Consider the following 22,522-nt stretch of genomic DNA (forward strand, 5'->3'; position numbering starts at 1 on the left):
AATCCCTTCATAGACAGGTTTGATTATTTTGTTAGAGCTTTGTGACAAACTCCAGTTAAAATGCCAATTTTTGTTTAAAGTGGTTGTAAACTCTTACATCTACGCACTGAAGTAGCTGGAAATAAATCCTCCTACATAATGTGTACTTGTTTACCCGAAGCCCTCTCTCCTGAACAGCAATTCAAAGTACAGAGATCAAATGCTATTTGATCAAGAAGGAAGGGGGCAGTGATCTCATATATAGTTACATAGTAGTTGAGGTTGAATAAAGACAACAGTCCATTCAGTTCAACCTGTGCAGGTGTGTGTGTCAGTGACGTGATAATTTCCCATAATCCTGAATGTTGTGATCTGTGAGATGCACGTCCAAGAGTATTTTAAAAGTAGCCATACTCCCTGCAGCTACCACCAATTGAGAGTTCCACATTTTTACCTCCCTTACAATGAAGAACTCCTTACGCAGCTTAAGGTTAAACCACCTCTCCTCTAATCTCATTGTGCGGCCACATGTCCTCTTGCACTCCATGAGACTAAATTGTTTTTTTCCTATGCTGGCATCACCATTGATGTATTTGTAAATCGCTATCATGTCCCCTCTCCAAGGAGAATAAATTAAGCGCTTATTGCTCCTCGTAATTCAGGTCCTCCAATCCCCTAATTAGTTTAGTTGCCTTTCTTTGGACTCCCTCCAGTTCCAGCACATCCCTTCTGAGGTTTGGCGACCAGAACTGGACAGAATACTCCAGATGTGGGCCGACCAGGGTTTCATAAAGAGGCAGGATTATAGCTTTATCTCTGGAATATATCCCCATCCTTATGCATACTAATATTCTGCTGGCTTTGGCAGCTGTAGCTTGACATTGCATGCTATTGCTTATTCTATCTTCTACTAGAACCCCCCAAATCCTTCTCCATCCTGGATTCCCCCAGAGGTTCTCCCCTAGAGCATAATTTGTGTTTATGTTTTCTGCCCCCAAGTGCAATACCTTATATATCTCTACTTTAAACCTCATTTGCCATGTAGTTGTCCACTCTGTTATTTTGTTCAGGTCATTCTGTAAGATTTCTATATCTTGATGAGAAGTTATTGCCCTGCCTATTTTTTAGTCATCCACAAAAACTGAGTTTGAGCTAATGATCCCATCCTTTTTGTTATTGATGAATAAATTAAACTAAATTGGTCCCAGGACTGAGCCTTGGGAGACCCCACTTACCTCTCCAGACCAGTGTGAGTACGCGTTATTTATCACCACCCTTTGGACACGCCCATGTAACCAGTTTTCTATCCAAGAACAAACCTTGTGGTCGATGCCTGCAGACCTTAGTTTTTATATTTTATGCGTTTGTGGGGAACTGTGTCGAATGCCTTAGCAAAATCCAGATACACCACATTCACAGGTCTCCCCCTATCTAGCTCACAGCTCATCTCCTCGTAAAATGTTAACAGATTGATTTGGAAAGAATGTCCTTTTGTGAACCTGTGCTGATTACTGCTGATGATACTGTTGACCTTAGCAAGTTCTTGGATATATCATCACTTCCAATAATTTACATACAATTAATGTCAGGCTGACCGGCCTAAAGTTTCCCAGAATATCCCTCAGCCCTTTTCTGAATATTGGTATCACATTAACTTTCCTCCAATCACCCGGTACAGTTCCTGTGAATATACTGTCTGCAAAGATTACATCAAACACTGCATAACATAGAGCAGAGAGCTGAGTGTAATCTGAATCCTGATTGGATGGAATGAACACCCCCCCCCCTACAGTCTTAAAGGGAAACATGTGGAGGCTATCAGATACCTTCTTTGTGCTGAAAGGGGGGGGGGCACAGACAGAAATCACACTAGATGCTTTGTATTGATGCAAGTATACACTATAGAAGGATATGCTTTGTTCATTTTTTATTCCATTTTACAACCACTTTAACTATAGGCTGCAAAAGCATAACTAAATCATTCACTCTGCTTGCTTTACCAAAGGAATAATCAGAATTTCTTGTATATTTTTATCAAATATTTGGTAAAATTACCAAAAGTTTTAATTGGTTAGATTACCTCTGGTATTTCCGATTTCAAAATATGGCCTTTATGAAAACTGGTATGAGGTTAGGTTCACTGTGTCCTGCGATCTGTTTGTCTCTTTGAAACCTTTGACCTATACATTCTGTTGCCACGCATCCACATTGAAAAAGTTGGCTTCATGATTTTTCCTAAGGTCACGGTCAAATACTTCAAGTAGAACTGTCTCAGCCAGTCTATGGTGTCCACTATATGTAGTCAAATCTTTTTCAATTTGCCATGTAGCAATGGACAATTAGCATGGTTGTTGTGAGCAATAATAATCCTTCTATCAAGTCTTATTTTGTCTTTTTTTTTTCTCGTAATGGCCTTTCAAACATATATATGTACATTATGTGATGGTATTTTATTTTTTTCCTTCAGTATTTTCAATATTCCTGGCACCTCCCATTCTCTGAGTGCCTCTATAGCAAGCTGCTTGCTATGGAGCCACTTGTGCATGCTCACTCCTAAACCCCACTCTGTGTGTCTATAAGGCACACAGATCCCTCATCATTGGTGGTGATTGACAGCCTCAGGAGCCAATGTCTTCCGCTGCTGTCCCTCAGCCAATGAGGAGGCAGAGACCTGAAAGAGCAGCCGTTGTCGTGCACATCACTGGATCTTGATCAGGCTTGGGTACTTATAAGAGGGGGGGGGCGGGCTGGATACTGAAGGTTTTTTATCTTCATGCATAGAATGAATGATAGAAGAACATTCAGCCTTAAGAACGTTCAGCCTTTAGAACTATTTTAATTCCGTAGACCTGGTTTGCTATTATTAAAATATTTTTTATCTACACACAGTGTGTGTGAGCAGGCTCTTGAAAGTCAAGACAGCAGCAATAATAATGTATGTAGTTAGAGTGGGACAGAGCAAGGCAGGGGATAGGTGAAGTTCTGTAATCCAGCAGCCAAGGACTAAAGCAGACCATACACGGTGCAAATTTATTTCCTGCAACCACGGGTTGAAGGAAGGAAATTGGCACAATTCCCCCATCAACTCAGACAGTGTTGACAGCGAAATCAGCATTTGTCATCTCCAGGCGGGGGAAGCCATCCCTGCCAGGGGAAGATAGTGATTATCGCTAGTGGCTACAGCAGCCATTACCGAAAATTGCAAGAGAATCCGGCAGGCTGGTTGTACCCAAGTTAATTGATCAGTCAACTCAGTACATTCAGCTTGCCCATTAATGGTTGGAATCCCGGCCGGTTCCACAGGAATCGGCTGAGATTCAAACCATATATGGCCGGCCTAAGGAGCACATTGGATATCTCTCAGATCAACAGGTGTTTTCTGTACTAAAGGGATAAAATGTGAGTTAATGTGATTGTATTGCAGCGATGTAATATAATTTTTGTATTCGTTTTGCCCACACACTTTAATCTTACTTTGTTTACTGGCATGCTGATGTACTATACATTTTCTTAAGAAAAATGTAGAAGATTGAATAGGTAACGACAGTAATTGTAGTTTTCTTTTGTGGCTAACAGTTGTTCTTTTTTTTTTTTTTTTTTCTTTTTGCAAACAAAGTGAGTGGGAGAACTTGTAAGTCTTTTTCCCCTAAACTTTCAATTTAAAATCCTTATTAAAATCTATATTACAGGGCATTTTGATTTTCTTATATGACACATTTTTTTAATGTTTTACAGCATGTGATTTTTTATTTTTTTTTGCACAGGAACCAGTCAAATGTTCGAAGGATGCACACAGCGGTGAAATTGAATGAAGTCATAGTCAAAAAATCTCAGGATGCAAAACTTGTTCTTCTTAATATGCCAGGTCCACCTCGCAATAGGAAAGGAGATGAAAACTGTATCCTTTTTTAACCTATCTAAGTTCCAATGCAGGGTGAGAAAACATTAAAGAGATTTGGTGTACCGCTGCTGTTTACTATACATGTACAGAAAAAAAGCAAACAAATTAGGCATATAACCTCCAGCATCCCGAGTGCCAGTACATACGTTTCTCACAGCAACCTTCAAAAGCACCCTTGAAGCTTTTTATTTATAATGCTAGAATTGAACATCAGTGTGGTAGCACAGACATGCAGAGACAACCACTGCCCACATTACAGTGCCTTCCTTTTCTAAAGAAGCTTTGAGTATTGGATTGTAGTGGGTATACAGTATCTGTACTCCAAACAGGAAGTCTACATTTGAATTAAAAAAAAAAAAATGTGAGGCTCCTGGGGTACTTGTAAAGAACTAAAGTTATGTCATTGCATCCTATGATGCTCAGGCATGTGTTTAGTTTGTTTTAAATTCTTTACCTTATGCTGGCCATTGACTGCCCAAAATTCAAACCATCTACAGTATAGGCAGAATAAATGTACCCAGGTTGACCGATTACCTTTGGTACAAGCAACCTGCCGGATTTCACATGTGATTATTGCCAGCAGCTGTTATAATCACTGTGTTTCCCGGTGGGGGCGGCTTCTGCAGGAGGGACTCCCCTGTCAACATTGTCTGTGTTGATGGGGGAATTGAGCATTTTTCTTTCCTGCAATCATTTATCCTTCCTCAAGACATGTTAAAAACATGATTTTCACAGAATTCAATCAACATTCAGAGCAAATATTAGGGCTCATTTATACTTGCTTCGACTTTAACACACATTAAAGCACCTACCTCTTCAACATGCTTTTCTGATGTGTTTTTGATGCTTCGGTAATGCTTCTGTGATGCTTTTGTGGTGCTTCGATTATGCTTTTTTGAAGGTTTAGTGAAGCTTGGCAAATGCCCTGTGTGTGTGTGTTGATTTTAGTTTTGTTTTTAAGGGGCCCAGTAGAACCCCAGCTCAGTAGAACCCAACTCAGCAGATCCCCAGCTAATTAGTACCCCTGTTTAGCAGATCCCCAGCTTATTAGAACCCTTGTTCAGCAGATCCCCTGCTTAGTAGTACTCCCAGCTCTGCTAATCTTCTGCCAATCAGTCCTCTCTCTCTGGTCCCTGCTCACCTTCTGCTATAGCGTTCCCATGTTGCACACCACGTGCAAGTTGCTAGTTCCTCCGCTCCAGTCCGGACCATGCTCACCTTCCTGCTTCTCCACGCTGCACACCAGATGTGACGTCTGCACCAGAAACTTCCAGACTATATACACATGAACTGGATGTGGCTGCTGATGATGTTTTTCCGGTTCGCTTGTTGGTTGACCAGTAAATCCAGGGAAATCTCATGCCTGCAATACCTAGAAAACAAAGCAAAACTAAAGCTGAATAAATGCCTCTCAAAAGTTGCAAGTGCTGTAAGTGAGCTATATCATAGACTTCTTTGGAGACTTTGAAGACTTTTTGAAGCACCAAGAAAGCCACATGGGGTATAACTTTTGAAACAAAGCAAACACAACGTGTTAACAGGACTGTAAGCTTACAATTTTATTTAGTGACAGGTGCTTTGATTGGTATTCAGAGTGATTTAAAAAAGCATGTCCAATGCCACATTTTGAAGCAAGTGTGAACGAGCCCTTAGGACAAGGTGTTGAGATGTATACATATACACTGATATAGGGTAGGTATGATGTGATGGGAAAGGTACCAAAACGTATTTGTATGTAGTAATGCTCACTTTAATATTGTGTACTTCATGTCTCAAAAGAGTTTTGGCATGTATTTATTAGATATGAGAGGCAGAACAGTTTCATCTAACAGTGGCGTCCATTAAAGTTTGTGAAGTTTTGTCAGTTAGATGAGGGGTAGTATTGAGTGGGTGCTTTAGTAGTGTAGTGAGTAGTGGAAAGAAAGTGGAAACAAAAGGGGAATGGGAGGGAGGTAAAAGAGTTTGGGGTTAAGAAGGGTCTTGCCTCATCTCCTTCACCTCCCAGATCCCACTTTACCAGTGCATTTAAGTAAGAATAGCTTTCTTTATTTCAGTGTCAACCTGAATTCTCGCTAGTAGTACCATGTCCTTCAAAGACGTATTTTGTACCCATTATAGTTGTTAAAAACCTTGTAACAACAACCAAGAAGACTGTAGGTAGCTGTAGCACACAATTGAAACATTACAGGATACCTACTGGCTGGCCTGAAAACACCTTGACATCTCCTTTAACCACTTAAGGACTACCCGCCGCAGTTATACTGGGGCAGGCAGCCCTCCTGCGCAAACCGCCATATGGTTACGACGGTCGCGCGCCGCCGGCGGGGCGCTCCCGCCTCCACTCGGCAGGGGGGATGCCTATGTAGGATACCAGGTCTCTGTGATCATTTCAAAAGCCCAACCCCCCCCCCACAGTTAGTAAACACGCCCCTAGGCTTACATTTAACCCCTTGATCACCAACTAGGTTAACCCCTTCCTTGTAATTATTACAGTAACAGTGCATATTTTTAGCACTGATTACTGTAGTAATGTCAATGGTCCCCCCAAAAGTGTAAAAAATGTCAGTTAAGGGTCCGATCTGTCCACCACAATGTCGCAGTCCCTTTAAAAATCGCAGATCACCGCCATTACTAGTAAAAAAATAAATAAATAATTAAATAAAAATTACAGAAATCTTTCCCCTACCTAGTTTGTAGACGCAATAACTTTTGCACAAACCAATCAAAATATGCTTATTGCGATTTTTTTTACCAAAAATATGTAGAATACAAATTGGCCTAAAAGGATGAAAAATTTTGATATTTACATTTTTTTTTGGGAATGTTATATAGCAGAATGTGAAAAATATAGTTTTTTTTTTCAGAATTGTCGCTCTTTTTTTGTTTATAGCGCAAAAAATAAAAATGGCACAGGTGATCAAATACCACCAAAAGAAAACTCTATTTGTGGGGAAAAAGGGACATCAATTTTATTTGGGGACAGCGTCGCACAACCGCGCAATTTTCTGTTAAATTAACGCAGTGCCGAATCGCAAAAAATGGCCTGGTCATTAAGGGGGCAAATCCTTCCGGTCCAGAACTGGTTAAAATTTTGCAGTAAAAGGGAAGTCTGTGTTAGTCTACTATTGCTGCAGCCACTAGTAATTTCAGTCTGTAGGTATTTATCACTGGCTAGATTTGAAAATTAATATATATAAAACAACCTTCCAAACTCATCAAGACTTTCAGCGTATTGTTGCCTGTTCAATATTTGTTGCAAACTACAATACAAAAATGTTAGGAAATTCAGAATACATTTACCTCCAGTCTCTTAACGTATGTTACCAACAGTTTCTTTCAGCATTTTCATTTACATTGTTATGTTCCTGAGCTGCTGTTTTTGACAGATATGGAATTTTTAGAGGTCCTCACAGAACATTTGGACCGAGTTATGTTAGTTCGTGGGGGAGGACGAGAAGTTATTACCATTTATTCATGAAGACAAGAGCCCAGATGAAGTTTTTGCTGCACTTAACAGGAGCCTTCGAACCTCTCTCCAAATTCAAGAGGTGGTACAGAAACCAGGAGAGGTGGTGGGGAGGCATATGGTCAGTGCTCAGAAACTTCACTTGCTTCCATCCCCCCTAATGCCCTTGTTACATGTGAACTGCAGCACCAGATCTTCCATTCCAGCACAAGTGCAACTGTTCCTCATACCTTCATCAGAGTGCCACTGATGAAGTTTATATATGAATCTTTACATAAAGTCTATGTACCTTTCTTAAACTGAGCCGCACTGCTTAAGATGCTATTGATACTGGCCCTTTTGTGCATCCTGTGATCCACTGTTCCACCAATCTCTCCCTGACACAGACTTGGAGAACACATGGGTTGTACTGGCAGAAATCAGGAGATTCCCCTTCATCTTCACCATAAGGTGATAAAGACCAATCTCGTTGATTAAGGCATTGGTGTGGCAAGATAAGGGAGAGAGGGGGGTATTCACCAGCATGCTTTATCGTTCCAAATGTTCCTCTCTCTATGCCCTTTTCTTGAACACCACCATTCTCTCCTCGGCTTCAGCGATTTGATTTGTCGGAATTTGGGGAACAGCAGAAACAATGGTTACATGAAAAATGTATTCTCTTCATTCAGACTGCACGTACCCTAAAAGAATGGCAATTGGAATGTTGATAATTTGAAAGCAGCATTCAGAGCTGTACGGAAGACCACTCAGCTGTGCAGGAAATCGAGAAAGGGCTGTTTTAACATATTGTCTGATGCCGAGGAGCATGTTGCAATAATAATAATCTGATGCAAAAAAAAAAAAAAAAAAAACAATTGTATCTGCCTTTTACTTTCAACCCTTTGCTTTATAGGCTTGCCTTGGATGAACTGTGCCAGAGGAACGGTGCACAGTGATTATACCAACGTTCTAGACAAGCAAACTGAGCCAACAGTTTGTGTTATTCTAGATCAGTGGCGGGGAAACTACTGCACCTTTCAGAGACTGTGAGCTAATCCCACTATTTCACCCTGCATGGCCTAGGATACTGGAAAAAAAAAAGCTGTCTCATTCATCTCATGCTACCCCAGTCATCATTATTTCAGCTGTGATTTGGGCTTGCTTTTTGGCCTACCCCTCTGCACATACATGAACTTCTATCCCAATGACAGATCTGGAAAGATTGCTGACGTTATGAATTGATCTATGATTTTGTTAGATGGAAATCTATTAAAGTGATATAAGGCCGGTATTGTCCTTGCACTCTTAAAGCCTCACCTTTTCGTTGGGATTTGTCAATCTTGAAGGATTATTCTTTTTTCGAGGAGCCAGTCTTCCAGTATTTGGTCAAACTGCTCCTTTGTGTTTCAATTCCTACGGTAGTTTTAGTTTTATGTTTATGTATTCCCACATATGGTTCCTTTGGGCGAGCCCCACTTTCTATTAGTAGGCTCTATATTCTTAAATGAGCACGCCAATAAAATGCAGTTGAGGTGTGAGAAATCATTTATAGTGCCATGTCAATAGAGCTGTGACTTTCAGCTATATGTGGTGTTGTGTGTGTCGACACCAAACGCCACGTGTATATAATTTTTTTTAAATAAATATATATATATATATATATATATATACATATATATATATATGTTAAAATATAGAAAATAACTCAGACTGCAGAGGTCTGCTGTTTAAAATGAAGTGAATTTAACGATAGAGTGAGCATGTAATACAGTAAAATTTATCAAGTGTAGCACATTCAGTCTAAATATTTTTATAACTGTTTAATAGCCCAAGCTCCTCAATACCTTGTATAAATGATAAAAAATATTATTGCAAAGTCTATATATATATATACATATATATATATCATTTGTATGCTTATATAGTGTTTTATTTTTGATTCTAGTGGTTTCATGTTTAAAAATGAAAATGTGGTGTTTGCTATAAACGTATTCTGTCCCCGACCTCGTGAGATACTGTTATACACACTAACCACATGGGCCCAGCATAAAGAACAACTGCATGATGCCATCCTCTGATCCAACTCAGATTTTTTATTTGCTGTTTGAAAAGCAGATACACTTGAATTGAGGTTCCCCTCTTCATTCTGAGTTTGAGCCACCAATGTAGTGAGTCTAGTGTCAAACAATCCATGTGACTGTGTGTGAAGTAAGGAATTCACCAGCTTTGCATGATTGTGAGTTTTAGAGCTTTTTTTTTTATTACTCATGCTGTTATATGTGCAAAAACGTACCTCACTCATAACAGCATACCGATTTACTAAATTCAAGGCGGCAAGGTTTATGCAGCTGTGCTTTGCCTATTTATTATTGCCAATGACATATTGTTAATCTAGCTGGGAAGAATCCTTGGGTTTTTGCTACTTAAAGTGCCTCTAAGAGTGGAAAAACTGGTTCTCTTTTTGCTCCAAATGATGTCCACAGACAGGTAATGGCAACAAAGTATTGGCATGTAATTATAATCTAGTAGGGTCTTTGTTTAAAACTTGTAGAATAGGATGAAAATTTTAACATTTACTGATGAATTGATTTTTTAGGATCTTTTTTGGAAAATGAACCACTTCCAGATTGAGCTGAGAAGCTGATACAAGTCTGTCATCTATGTTTTATTTGTCATTCGAAAGAACTGAGTAGAAAACTTGTAGTTTTACCCTGGCGTAGACATATGTGGGACTAAAGCAGAGTGAAGTGACTGACAGGGCAAGGAAGGGAATGACCTTGGCAAGGAGTACAAAGTTAAAGCCCAACTGAATTTCGCAAAAAACAGTCCAAGTACATTGAGGGCACAATGAAAAGGTAAATGGTCAATGTCTTACTTGTCTGATTGATTTTAGTTGATCCCAAACAGCAGCAAAAAAAAAAAAAAAAAACCCAAAAACTTCAGCCCGTGATACCTGTTCTGTCTGTGTAGAAGCTTAGTTCTCAAGTGGCGGTGTGTCCGATAGCTGCAGAGAGATCACTGCTTCCACAAGGAAAAAACAGGAGGCCTTCCCGCTGTGCTGATTTTATTCCGCTGGGGATCAATTATTAACATTTACACAAGACGTTAATTATATATCTTTTCACTGTTTCCCCCAGTGTATCAGTACTGATTTTCAGCACAGGACAGTTGGGATTTAAATAATATTTACTAAGCAGATTAAAAGCTCTCCATTCAAACTCACTTCATGATAATTTGATATAATTATAACTCTGCCAGGCTACCTAACTTTGGCCTAAAAGATAAAAAGATAACACCACAGAGGCCTACATCCAGTGTTAGATCTTGCTAGGTTTTCCAGGACCTAAAGTGTACTGTGAAAAAGTTTCTTGGTGACTGGTAATGTGTCGGAGAAGAAATCTAGCAAGAGACCAGAATAATTAGACAAATTTGCTAATAGATGGTATTTCTGTGAGGCAGAATCTGGGCACACACTTTTTTGCGTCTATGCAGACATATCAGGGACCTTTGAGAAAATGTTATTTTGGTACCAGTTATTACATCTCTAGGAATAAAGACAAGATTTGGGCACTGCTCAGCCCCTCATTCTGAGTCTGAGAGCTAATGCTTTACAAAACTAAGCAGGACATCTGCTCAAAATTCTTCCAGAAATTCTATGCTGCTGAAAAAATAAATGATATATATATATATATATATATATATATATATATATATATATATTTGGGAATGGGAGGGAAAAAAAACTTGACACTACCACGGCAGCTTAGATATGGGCAGGTGGGAAATTTATTAGTATTTCAACAAGTTGCACTATGAAAGCCAGAGTAACCTGGTAGATACAGCTTAATTTCAGTAGAGGTAAAGGACTCCCAAAAAGCTTGAAGTTTTGATTTGACTCACTTTGTGCTATATATATATATATATTTACACAGACACACACATGCACGCATATTGGATATTTATATATGTGTTTTGAGAATCCACACGACCAATGTGATTGACAAGTCCCTGATGCACTCTATGTTTTATGTAAGTCCCAGTAACCTAGCAAGTGTGCTATTTCCCTAGATAGCTAGTAAAGAAAATGCTTTAACCTTTAGTTTATAACTATGACTATAGATTTAACCCGTGTACAGATATTCCTGTTCCAAACCAAATGAAACACTGCTACACATACTGGCTGCTTTTTATTTATGTATCCTAAAGAAAATAGTTTCATGTTTTGTGCAGTTTTTGCAGTGTGGTTCTCATTGTGGTTGAATGCTACCTTACTTACTCATACAGCTTTAATGTGCCGATTTCATTTGTTTTGAGACTCCTGTCAGCACAAAATGCAATAAAATAAATTTTATTAAACCCTTCCCCTGTTGTGTTGAGTTTTGGCCTTGTACCATTTTTTTTCATCTAAATAGAAAACTCCTCCTGATCCAGTAACTTTCTTTTTTTTGGACCTTCCAAAGTAGAAAGAAAGGCACATGGTTAGTGGCCTTTCTTCACAGCCAGAAATCAGTGTTAATGGTAAAAGGAAACAATGCTGTTGTAGAATATTGACAATTGAAGAACTTGTGACTTCATGGGTATTTTTTTCTCAGATAAACTAGTCAATGGGGGCGCCACTGCTTTTGGAGGAAGATTGACATAAGAATGCTGCTGCCCAATCAAATGCCAGATTTTAATGGTAAATGCATAAGTGACACAGATATTTATTATATCTTGAAGACATTGCTAAACTCCTCCTGACAGGTCAGCATCTCCTTCCAGTAATAAGTTGTTGGCTGAGGGATGATACAATTATGTAAGCCCTAGCACCTGCATCGTAGTCTATTTTCCCAAATCGCCTTCCAGAACAGCATATGAGAGCTAGGCTTCTCCATCTGACAGGAAGCTCAGTACAAAAACAACTTATAAGGGAGCCCTTCCACCGAACTGGTCCGTATCTGTGTTACCTCTCTGCAGAGGAGACGCGTTGCCTAGAATCTGGGTGTAAGCGCTTCTGTCTTTCTGGCTGTCCCTACTCACCACCCATCCCTTTTTTTTCCTACCTCTCCTTTCAAGGCACTGGTGGCAGATTTATCCCTAATACCTTGCCCTCCAGGACCCCTCCTCATTATGGACAGGGGGAGGCCTGATTCCCCTACTGTTATAGTGCCTGGGGAAGGCCATATCCAAAACAGGCTCACCCCCTCAGCCTCCTGTGTGTCCTGTGCTTTAAGTTTTCTCTGATGTGTGTGCTGTCTGTACTAGAGGTGGCGGAAGTGTTGGGGTGCACTCTGGGAAGGATTGCACTGCTTACATGTATGGTGTCTCCAGTTCTTGCTAGAACCCCCAGCAAATGAGGAAGTATCAACCCTGTCCATTCACACTTGAGCGACATCGGGCATCAACTTCAGGTGGGGCATCGTCATTTTTGGGCTTTGAAGGCTGTGGATTCAAGTCTCATTTTTAGCTCAGGAGGATGGGAAATCTGTGCAGGCTGCAGCTCAGGCAGATACAAGTGCCAGTGGAACCAGCAGGACACAGGTAAACAGGAGCTAGCTGTACCTACTTTCTTTTACCTGTGTTTATACCTCGGTTATATCTCACCAAGCCTGTAATCTTTAACCTGTGGCCCATTGGTGTTTGGCTCTTTGTGGCAGGGCACTTTGGGCTCTTCATCTCTAAGACTTCTCAGCGAGAAGTTATGGGTCTTGTTTGCTTACCTCTCAAAACTGATTTGCTTTGGGACAAAGTCCCTGATAGGGCAAGGGTGGCCATTCCTAAAAGAAGTTTGCAGTTTATGGCTCGAAATTGGGAAGCTCCTGGGCAAAGACTATGTGTAAAGCTGGATACACACTATCCAACTTTTGTGGTTAGATTTCCTTCAGATTTACCTTTTCTATGTAGTGCAAGGGCCGGCCTGATTGCATACAAATTGAAAGTGTTTAGGTTTGACCTCATATTATATGGTTTTGGTAAGTCTAAAGGAAAAGGTCTTCAGAAAATCTTATAGTGTGTATGGCCCATTAGTCTTGCATAGTAATGTTCCTTAGGAGGAATCTGCCAGTGACTGTAGCAACCTCCTCTTCTGTGAAATAGAATTTAACTCCCACCCTCCAATCTTTTAGGCAGATAAAACCCCCTGCCCAACCTGTTCTATTTCAAGACCCCCAACTTCTGTGTTGTCAGCTGTAGGGGTTTCTCAGAAGATCAATCCCCACAAGACCCCTAGACAGATCCATCTAGTAAGGAAATCAAGCAGAAGGAAACTTTCTCTACTTCAAGGTGTGGGGTAGCAGAGGAGGATGGTTCTTTCTTTAATAATAGTGATGCTATTTTTATGGCAGTAAGGGGAATGCAGGACAAGGATACTAAATCTTCAAAGGTTAAAATATAACTAAAGGCAAAATAGAATGGAGAGGGATAAGAACACCTGTCAGATTGTTGTTGCTGTCTTTGTCCCCATTAGGGAGATTCATCCTCTCTGTGTGTCATGTTTATGTTGTCATCAAAAGTGAAAGTAAACATTTTTTTTTTTTTTTTTAATTGCAAGGAATAGCAGTAATAGAGGGGAACATTTCTAATAGGGAAAACCAGGGATTTATGCCTCGTACACACGTGCAGATTGTCGGCCGAAAAGATTTGGCCGACGACCGATCGGACGATTTTCGGCTTGTTAGTATGATGCTTCCGACAGCCGACAGCGCACTTTCGGCCGAAAATAATCTGTCGTGCAAGCATTAAAATTTTTATATGCCGACACCAGAGCGGCCGATTGTTCGCTAGTCAATACAGAATTCGTCCGACAGACAGCAGATTTGCAAGACTGGGCATGCTCAGAAAAGAAAAAACACAGGGAAAGTTAACCATCACATGACATCACTTCTGCAGTCGGCTGTAGTCTGCGGACAAAATTCTTGTGCAGTCTTTTGCACTTTTCAACAGACACGACAGCCCGGGGACAAAAGACGGCCGATCGTTCGGCCGACGATCTGCACGTGTGTACGGGGCATCAGTAACTTTAGAGGGATTTTCTTTCACTTCCTATTTAGGCTATGGGATAGGAAATTAATTCTCTCCAAAGAGACACAGATGACAAACAAAAGCATGATAGAGGTAATAACCCCACCCCCCTAATCTATCCAAAATAAAGTTTATGTTGGTTTTTTTCCAGTCTGCTATATGCTTAAGAATCCATTATTCAATTATTCGTTTAATTATTTATATTAGCTGCTGCCTGGAAACTATTGCCTCACAGAACCCAGAGTTTGAAGCAATTTCACCTCCACAATGTCTCATAAAACCCCATATTCCCACTACTGGCTTGCTAAGGCTGAAAATAGAAGGCTATTATTAGGCAGAATGTTCTGGCCTTTTATATATACACACCTCAGTGATTATATGTAGAAATTCTTGCCATACACTAAATCTGTCTCTTACGGTACTGTATGTCTGCAGGCTTAGCATAGGACTGTCGCTTTCAGGTCCTATGGTATTATGTTTACTTCACATATAGTGCCTTATTAGAAATTACCATTTTGTGCTGCAAATGTGTCTTTATGTTGGGAATCACGTTCAGGGAAATTCATAAAGTGCTTTAAATTTCTGACATGCCTCCACACAGAAGTCAACAGATTCATATACTGGTTGTAGACATTTGCATAAATCTGGGTCCTGCACTGAGTGGCGGCGCACTGACACCAGGGTTTCGATACGGACACTGCATCCTCAGTTGCATCCTCAATGCAACTGTGCTTCCTCCCCACCACTGCACCTGTCAGACTGCAGAGCGGCAGGGAGTTTTGAACCTGGGGGGTGGAGCCCTATGGGAATTTACAGACCCTATTAGGTCTGCTCCCCTTGTGATTGACAGCAGGCAGTGGGTGGATACTTAGCCAACCTGCCCAATGCCGGCTGTCAATTACAAGTTGAGGGTTTGCATCAGCTGAAGCCTGAACATCCACTTGGTAAAACCTGTAGAATGCATGAACAGAGGAGCAGGTGATGGCCTTGCAAATCTGGGATACAGATGCTTGATAGCCCAAGAGACACCAACAGACCTGGTCAAATAAGTCCCAACAGGGAATGGAGGAACCCTTTTCCTATAGGCGTAGGCCATGGAAAGAAGTTGTCTGATCAACCTGGAAATGGTGAAGCAGAAGGCAAGGATGTAAACTACGAGATCTTGTAGGTAGGACAAAAAGGGTCTTTATTTGGGGAACAAAAATTGTGTCTGCCAAGTAGACCCTGACAACATCCAAGCAGTGAAGGGAAATTTCCATGGCATGTTTTGGAGCTAGATAAAGGGGAGAGCAGATAATATCTTCATGGAGATGGAAGTCTTGATTAAATATTGCAAAGCTAGATATTTCTGGCAGGGATTGCATAAGGCAGAAACGTTTCCCTTAAGGTTACTCACAGCGAGACACAAAAAGTCTTTTTTGATTTTGCTAGAGCCCATATGGCTTGTTTTGGCAGTAGAAATCATGTACTGGTAGGCAGACTAGTTCACACAGTGTCAATATAGAGAGAATATAGAGAGAATTATTGGCTTGAAGCTTAATAAAATTCAGGTGTTAGAAAATCCTCTGCAGCTCTCGCTACAGTATATGCATCCCCATCACTTTTCCTCCATTTCATCCTCCAACAAGTTTGGAGACTTCATCTGTGATTCATGAACAGAGTCAGGGAGACGACAGGAAGTGTGGCATTTCAGACCCCTGAAAACCGAAGGTTCTAGGAGTGCAGAAAGTTTTCTTAAGAATTCAGATATAGTGGCAGAGAAAGCTGCTTTTATCAGATAGACCGCATGGTGCATGCTTGAAAGGGAGCCAGAGTCTTTAGAGGGGAGTAATAGGACTAAATAGAACATAATGGGAAACTGATATCACCCTTAGCGGTATTCTGAGTTTGGTGTAGGCTGTCAGCAAAACACGTAATTTAGCCTTTTTGTCCTTGCTCCCTTCCCCCATTGTTAAACTGAGGGGATCCCCACTGGGGTACCCATGGAGCGGGATGAAAAAGGAATGGGGTTTTATATGTCCAAAAGGCAGGAGTCATGATAATACAGGCGCTGACTGTGTTCCTGTGACTGTGTCTCTGTAAAAAAAAAAAAAAAAAACGCAGCAGGAAGAACAGCTAAATGTGCATTCTTGGCAGGAAGTGTGTCAGCCAGGAGGCTTGTTGTAACATCATCAGAATGGGAGGGGATGCCAAATCTAAAATTAGGAAAATGGAGCCAAAAAAAAATTACAACAGGGAGTAACACAAGAATGGAATAACTCCCATTCCTCTGCCTATGTATCTGAAAGGGTCTTCAAGGTCTGGGAACCATAAAGATGGACCACGGCCCTGGACTTGTACAGCACCCTGCGACTTACTGCACTTCATACCAAGGAAAAATGTCTAATGTAGGATCCAGTGTCCAAATATACCATTACTGGAAGACCCTACAGTGGGGTTTGGGTATGGTCCCTAGGGTATAATTCTAAGGCTTACCGATCCAGAAACTGCTAGATTTTGATAGAAGTTTTAGAAGAAAAAATAAATGGTTAGAAAGAAATAACTTCTTTAAAGAAGACGAGGTCCATCACCTAAGGACACTAGCAAAAAATGAAGTGTGGTTATATGAGCATGCACTAGGGGCTGCCCTAGTAAGGTTATCTATTCAACTGAAGGTAGCCTGCATATACTCCTGGTCTATGAAAACAAGCCATGTCCCATACTGTACAGTTAGGCCCCTTTCACACTGTCCGTCCGTCGAACGAACTCCGTTTATCTCAGCGGGGGATCAATCCGCCGATTCCCCGCTGAGCAGGAGGATGAAAGCTGTGTCTCTGCGCTGTGTGCGGAGACACAGCTGTCAGTTCCCCATGCATCTCTATGGTCTATGGGGGAATAGGATGGGAACGGACCGTCGGTCCGTTCCCATCCAATCCGCTGGACGGATGGAAAAATAGAATTTTTGTAAGAACTTACCGTAAAATTATTTTCTCTGAGTCCTCTGACTGTCGCCGCCCACTCATACAATCTGCACGTCTGGGTATTGGTCTTCTCCACAGGAGTAAGCTAGGCAGAAGATTTTGTTAGAATATTCACAAAAACTTTGTATAGACACACCTACAGGGGGCTGCCCCTATGGTCAATACCCCCAGCTAGCTTCATTCCCAATTCAGTTTGGTAGCAAGCAGTATAGAGATCCACGAACCCCAAAAGAGGGGCGGGGGGCGACGACTGTCAGAGGACTCAGAGAAAATAATTTTACGGTAAGTTCTTACAAAAATTCTATTTTCTCTTACGTCCTCTGACAATCATACAATCTGCACGTCTGGGACGTCCCAAAGCAGTGTAGATGTGAGGGGTGGGAAAACGTAACCTTCAAGAAAGGCAACGCAGCACCCAGGTCAGAGAAAAGAACCTTTTCTGAACCAGAAAGATAAAGACTGGGCAACAAGAAAGCTCAACAAGAGCGAAAACCCAAGAAAACAAATAAAAGGGGGAAACCCCAACAGGAGGAGACAGGCCAAAACTACCCTGTCTCCCCTAAGGCACTGCCGCACTCAAAACTTTGAGGCCAAAAGAGGCATCCGCTGATGCCAAGACATCCAAGTTTGTAAAATTTTGTAAAGGTATGCACGGACGACCAGGTTGCCGCTTTGCACACCGAGTGAGTCACCGACGCCTGATGGCGGAAGGCCCAAGATGCACTAATTGCTCTGGTAGAGTGCGCTGTGACAGGGAAAGGAGGAACCTGATCCCTATTTGAATAGGCCTGCTCAATCGTCTGCCTGATCCATTTTGAAATGGTTGCCGCAGACGCAGCCGTACCCTTCCGAGGTCCCTCAGGAAGGACAAAAAGACAATCAGACTTTCTGAAGGATTCAATGGACGACGGGTAAACCCTGATCGCCCCTACCGCATCCAAGGAATGCAAGGCAAACACCTTAGGATGCTTAGGCTTCGCACACAGCGAAGATAAGACAATGTCCTCGTTGAGAAACCACTTTCGGAAGAAAGGACTGATGAGGTCGCAAGACCACTTTATCCCTATGAACAACCAGATAGGGGGAGCGGCAAGACAGGGCCGCCAACTCCGACACTCTGCGAGCAGATGTGATCGCCACCAGAAAGGCAACTTTCCGTGACAGCACCGGCAGAGGAATCTCCCGGATGTTCTCAAAGGGAGGACGTTGCAAAACGGACAGAACCAAATTCAGGTCCCAATGAGGCAAGGGTGCCCTCCTAGGGGGAGCCAGATGATGCACCCCTTGAATGAAGGTGCGGATCAAGGAATTCAACGCCAAAGGGCGCTAAAAAAGAATGGCCAGCGCAGACAACTGGCCCTTAATAGTGGTCAGCGCAAGACGCTGCTCCACACCAGTTTGCAGGAAAGCCAACACTCTCGCCACTGAAAAGGAGTGTGAATGGAACCCCTGCAACTCACACCAGGCAAAATAAGCCTTCCAGGTACGATGATAATTCTTACCTGAGGAGGCCTTCCTGGCCTTAAGCAAGGTAGGAATGACCGCCGACGAGAGACCTCTGTCTCTCAAGACCTGGCTTTCAACAGCCACGCCGTCAAAGCCACCGACCGTAAAGCAGGATGGAAGATCGGCCCTTGAGACAGAAGATAGTCTCTTAGCAGGAGCTGCCCGGGAGGCTTGACGATCAGTTGCATGATGTCCGCGTACCAAGACCGACGCGGCCAGTCTGGGGCCACCAGAATCACCAACCTCCGTTCCGAAACCAACCTGGGGAGGAATCTGGACAACAACTGAATCGGGGGAAAGGCATAAATCAGCCGATAACGATTCCAAGGCACCACCAACACGTCCAAGGCGTCCACCAGAGGGTCACGCGTTCCTGCCACAAACCTTCCCACCTTGTTGTTGAGACGAGACGCGAACAGATCCATGTCCGGGGATCCCCACCGTGCACACAGCATCTAAAACACCTCCGGGTGGGGGGACCATTCACCTTGGTCCAGGGTCTGGCGACTCAGATAGTCCGCCTGTAAACTGCCGAAATCGCCGGGACCTGCGTCTCAGCCCAGGACAGAATCTCTGCCACTTCCTTGGCCACCCAGGCACTCCTGGTGCCCCCTTGGTGATTGATGTAAGCCACAGCAGTTGCGTTGTCCGTCTGCACACACACTGGGCAGCCCCGAAGACGATCCGACCAACGGAGCAAACAGAGCCTGATTGCTGAGTTCCAAGAGATTTATCGGCAGGGAGGATTCCCCCTCCCACCAAGTGCCCTGGGCAGACAACTTGCCCAGAACTCCACCCCAGCCCGACAGGCTGGCGTCCGTGGTGACCACAGTCCATAGCAATGGACGTAAGGACTTGCCTTCCTTCAGAGCCGGAGACTGGAGCCACCACGTGAGATCCGATCTGACTTGGGGGCTCAAAGCAATCCTCCTTTCCAAGGACTGAGGATGCCTGTCCCACCAGGCCAGAATCTCCACTTGAAGAGATCTCGTGTGAAACTGTGCAAATGGGATCGCCTCGAAAGTCGACACCATCAAGCCCAGGGACCGCATGCAGGTCCGAAGCGAGGAGAACTCGTTGTCCCTGAGGGACCTGACCTCGTCCTGCAGGATCCGGAGCTTGTCCTCCGGAAGAAAGACCTTCGCCTGGGGGGAGTCCAGAATCATCCCCAGGTAGGGGAGGCGAACAGAAGGGGACAAAGTCGACTTCTGAATATTGATGGTCCACCCGAACTCCTGGAGCGTCTGAACCGTGATCGACAGATCGCGCAACAGAGTGGCACTGGAGCTCAACCTTAATACCTTAATAGGAGATCGTCCAGGTAACCGAGGATGGCAATCCCCTGCACCCGCAACAAAGCTAGAACAGGAGCCACAACTTTGGTAAAAACCCTTGGAGCCGAAGCGAGGCCGAAAGGCAACGCCACAAACTGATAGTGCTCCTCCGCTATTGCGAATCGGAGGTACCTCTGATGACCCTCGTAAATAGTGATGTGTAGATACGCATCCATGAGGTCGATGGAAGCCAGGAAATCCCCTGGACTCAGGGATGCCACCACAGACCGGAGGGACTCCATTCGGAACTTCTGAACCCTCACAAAGCGGTTTAGAAACTTCAAGCCCAGAATTGGACGCACCTTGCCCTCCTTTCGGAGGCACTGTGAACAGATTCGAAACCCCGAAATCTGTCCCGCTCTGGAACCGGGACAATCACCCCTTGGGCGAGAATATCCTGAACCGCCCGATGGAGATCTCGGAAGCAACTGGGGGTTAAATGAAGATTTGAGGGAAAGAATCTGTCTGCTGGGCGTGATCGAAACTCGATCTTGTACCCTGACCGAATGAGTTCTTGAACCCACCTGTCCTGAATTTTGGCCAGCCAAGGTTCGGGAAAATAGCGCAGACGTCCCCCCACCCCTGAAACAGGTGAGGGCGCCCCTTTCAGGTCGAAGCGGACTGAGCCGATGTGCCAGTGTGGGCGGCTTTTGACTTGCCCGCCCAAGGCTACTTCTGGCCACTAGAGTCCACCCTGGACACCTGGGGCAACAGCGTGCTCTTGCCCCCAGTGATCCCCTTGACCAGTTCATCCAGAGAGTCCCCAAAAAGACGACTCCCCGCATAAGGGATGTCAGACACTGTCTTCTTGGAAGATTGGTCAGCGGACCAGCTTTTTAACCAAACGATGCGAAAAATCGCAACTGCGACCGCTGAAAGTCGTGCGACTAAAGGGGCCTCATCTAAGGCCGCGTCACACAGGTATAAAAAAGCCTGACCTATTTGATCAATGGGCCACATCTATCTGGTAGCGGGTTCCTTGCTGAAACCCGTGTTCGCTTCGGTAATGGTCTCTCAGGCTGTTGTGGAGTGGGCCCAGGCGCTTAAGCGCACTCTGATTGCTGACTCCGCCTGCTCTGGAGATGGTGGATCAAATGGGTCAGCCATTTGACAAGGTCGACTTTTGAACGTTGATGGTCCAACCGAACTCCTGAAGCGTCTGGACCGTAGTGGACAGATCACACATCAGGCTCTGACTGGCACTTGATCTTAACAGGAGATCGTCCAGATATCCCAAGACCGCAATGCCCTGTGCCCGCAACAGGCCCAGAACAGGCGCCAACACTTTGGTCTCGCTTCGGCACCAAGGGTCTTTACCAAAGGGTAACGCCACAAACTGATAATGTTCCTCCACGATAGCAAACCGGAGGTACCTCTGATGACCCTCGAAAATGGGGATATGTAGATACGTATCCTTCAGGTCGATAGAGGCCAGGAATTCTCCCGGACTCAGGGAAACCACCACTGAGCGGAGCGATTCCATGCGGAACTTTTGAACGCGCACAAAGCGGTTCAGAGCTTTTAAGTCCAGAATTGGACGCACTTTGCCCTCCTTTCTGGGCACAGTGAACAGATTTGAGTAAAAACCCAGAAACCTGTCCCGATGAGGCACCGGGACAATTACCCCCTGAGCGAAGAGATCCTGTACGGCTTGATGCAGGTCCTGTAACCGCCCTGGGGTCAAATGAAGATTTGAGGGAAAGAATCTGTCTGCCGGCCGTGAAAGAAATTAGATCTTGTACCCTGATCGAATGATTTCCTGAACCCACCTGTCCGGAACTCGGAGCAGCCAAGGTTGGAGGAAACCGCGCAAACGTCCCCCCACCCCTGAAATGGGTGAGGGCGCCCCTTCAGGCAGAGGCGGACTGAGCAGCTGCACCCGCATGGCCTGATTTAGGTTTGCCGGCCCAGGGTTTTCTCTGGCCACCCTGGCCTTTGAAGGGTTTCCCCTTGTACTGTGCCTTGAAGGCACGAAAGGACCCCTGATTTGTGGGACCCCGCTTGCCGCGAAAAAACTTGCCCTTAGGATTCTGGGGCAGCAGAGTGCTCTTGCCCCCAGTAACTCCCTTAACCAATTCATCCAGGGATTCACCAAAAAGGCGAGACCCCGCATAGGGAATATCAGCCACCGCCTTTCTGGATTTCTGGTCAGCCGACCAGCTCTTCAACCATATCAGTCGACGGCTAAGCACCGCGACACTGGACAGGCGCGCAGCCAATGGGGCCTCATTTAAGGCCGCATTGCACAAATACATGACCCCCTGATAAATCTAGTCCACCATCTCCACGGTATTAGGGGGGGCAGAATCAGCCACGAGAGTGCGTCTGAGCACCTTGGTCCAATCCGCCACAGCCTGAGCCGCCATGACAGAGGCGAAAATAGGCTTTAGCATGGAAC

General features: G+C 43.8%; 1 protein-coding gene across 1 annotated transcript in view; it reads left to right on the plus strand.

The window, feature by feature from the left end:
* SLC12A5 (solute carrier family 12 member 5) overlaps nt 1-8,200 on the plus strand; it is a 148,880-nt gene extending 140,680 nt beyond the window's left edge. The window contains exons 24-26 of the mRNA XM_082272063.1: nt 3,596-3,610; nt 3,744-3,877; nt 7,267-8,200. Coding sequence (XP_082128189.1) covers nt 3,596-3,610; nt 3,744-3,877; nt 7,267-7,358 — 241 coding nt within the window. The 3' untranslated portion in view covers nt 7,359-8,200. The remainder of the gene's footprint in view (nt 1-3,595; nt 3,611-3,743; nt 3,878-7,266) is intronic.
* Nucleotides 8,201-22,522: the final 14,322 nt, after the last annotated feature.

Source organism: Pelophylax lessonae (assembly GCF_965119305.1).
Source record: "Pelophylax lessonae genome assembly, chromosome: 11".
Taxonomy (NCBI): domain Eukaryota; kingdom Metazoa; phylum Chordata; class Amphibia; order Anura; family Ranidae; genus Pelophylax; species Pelophylax lessonae.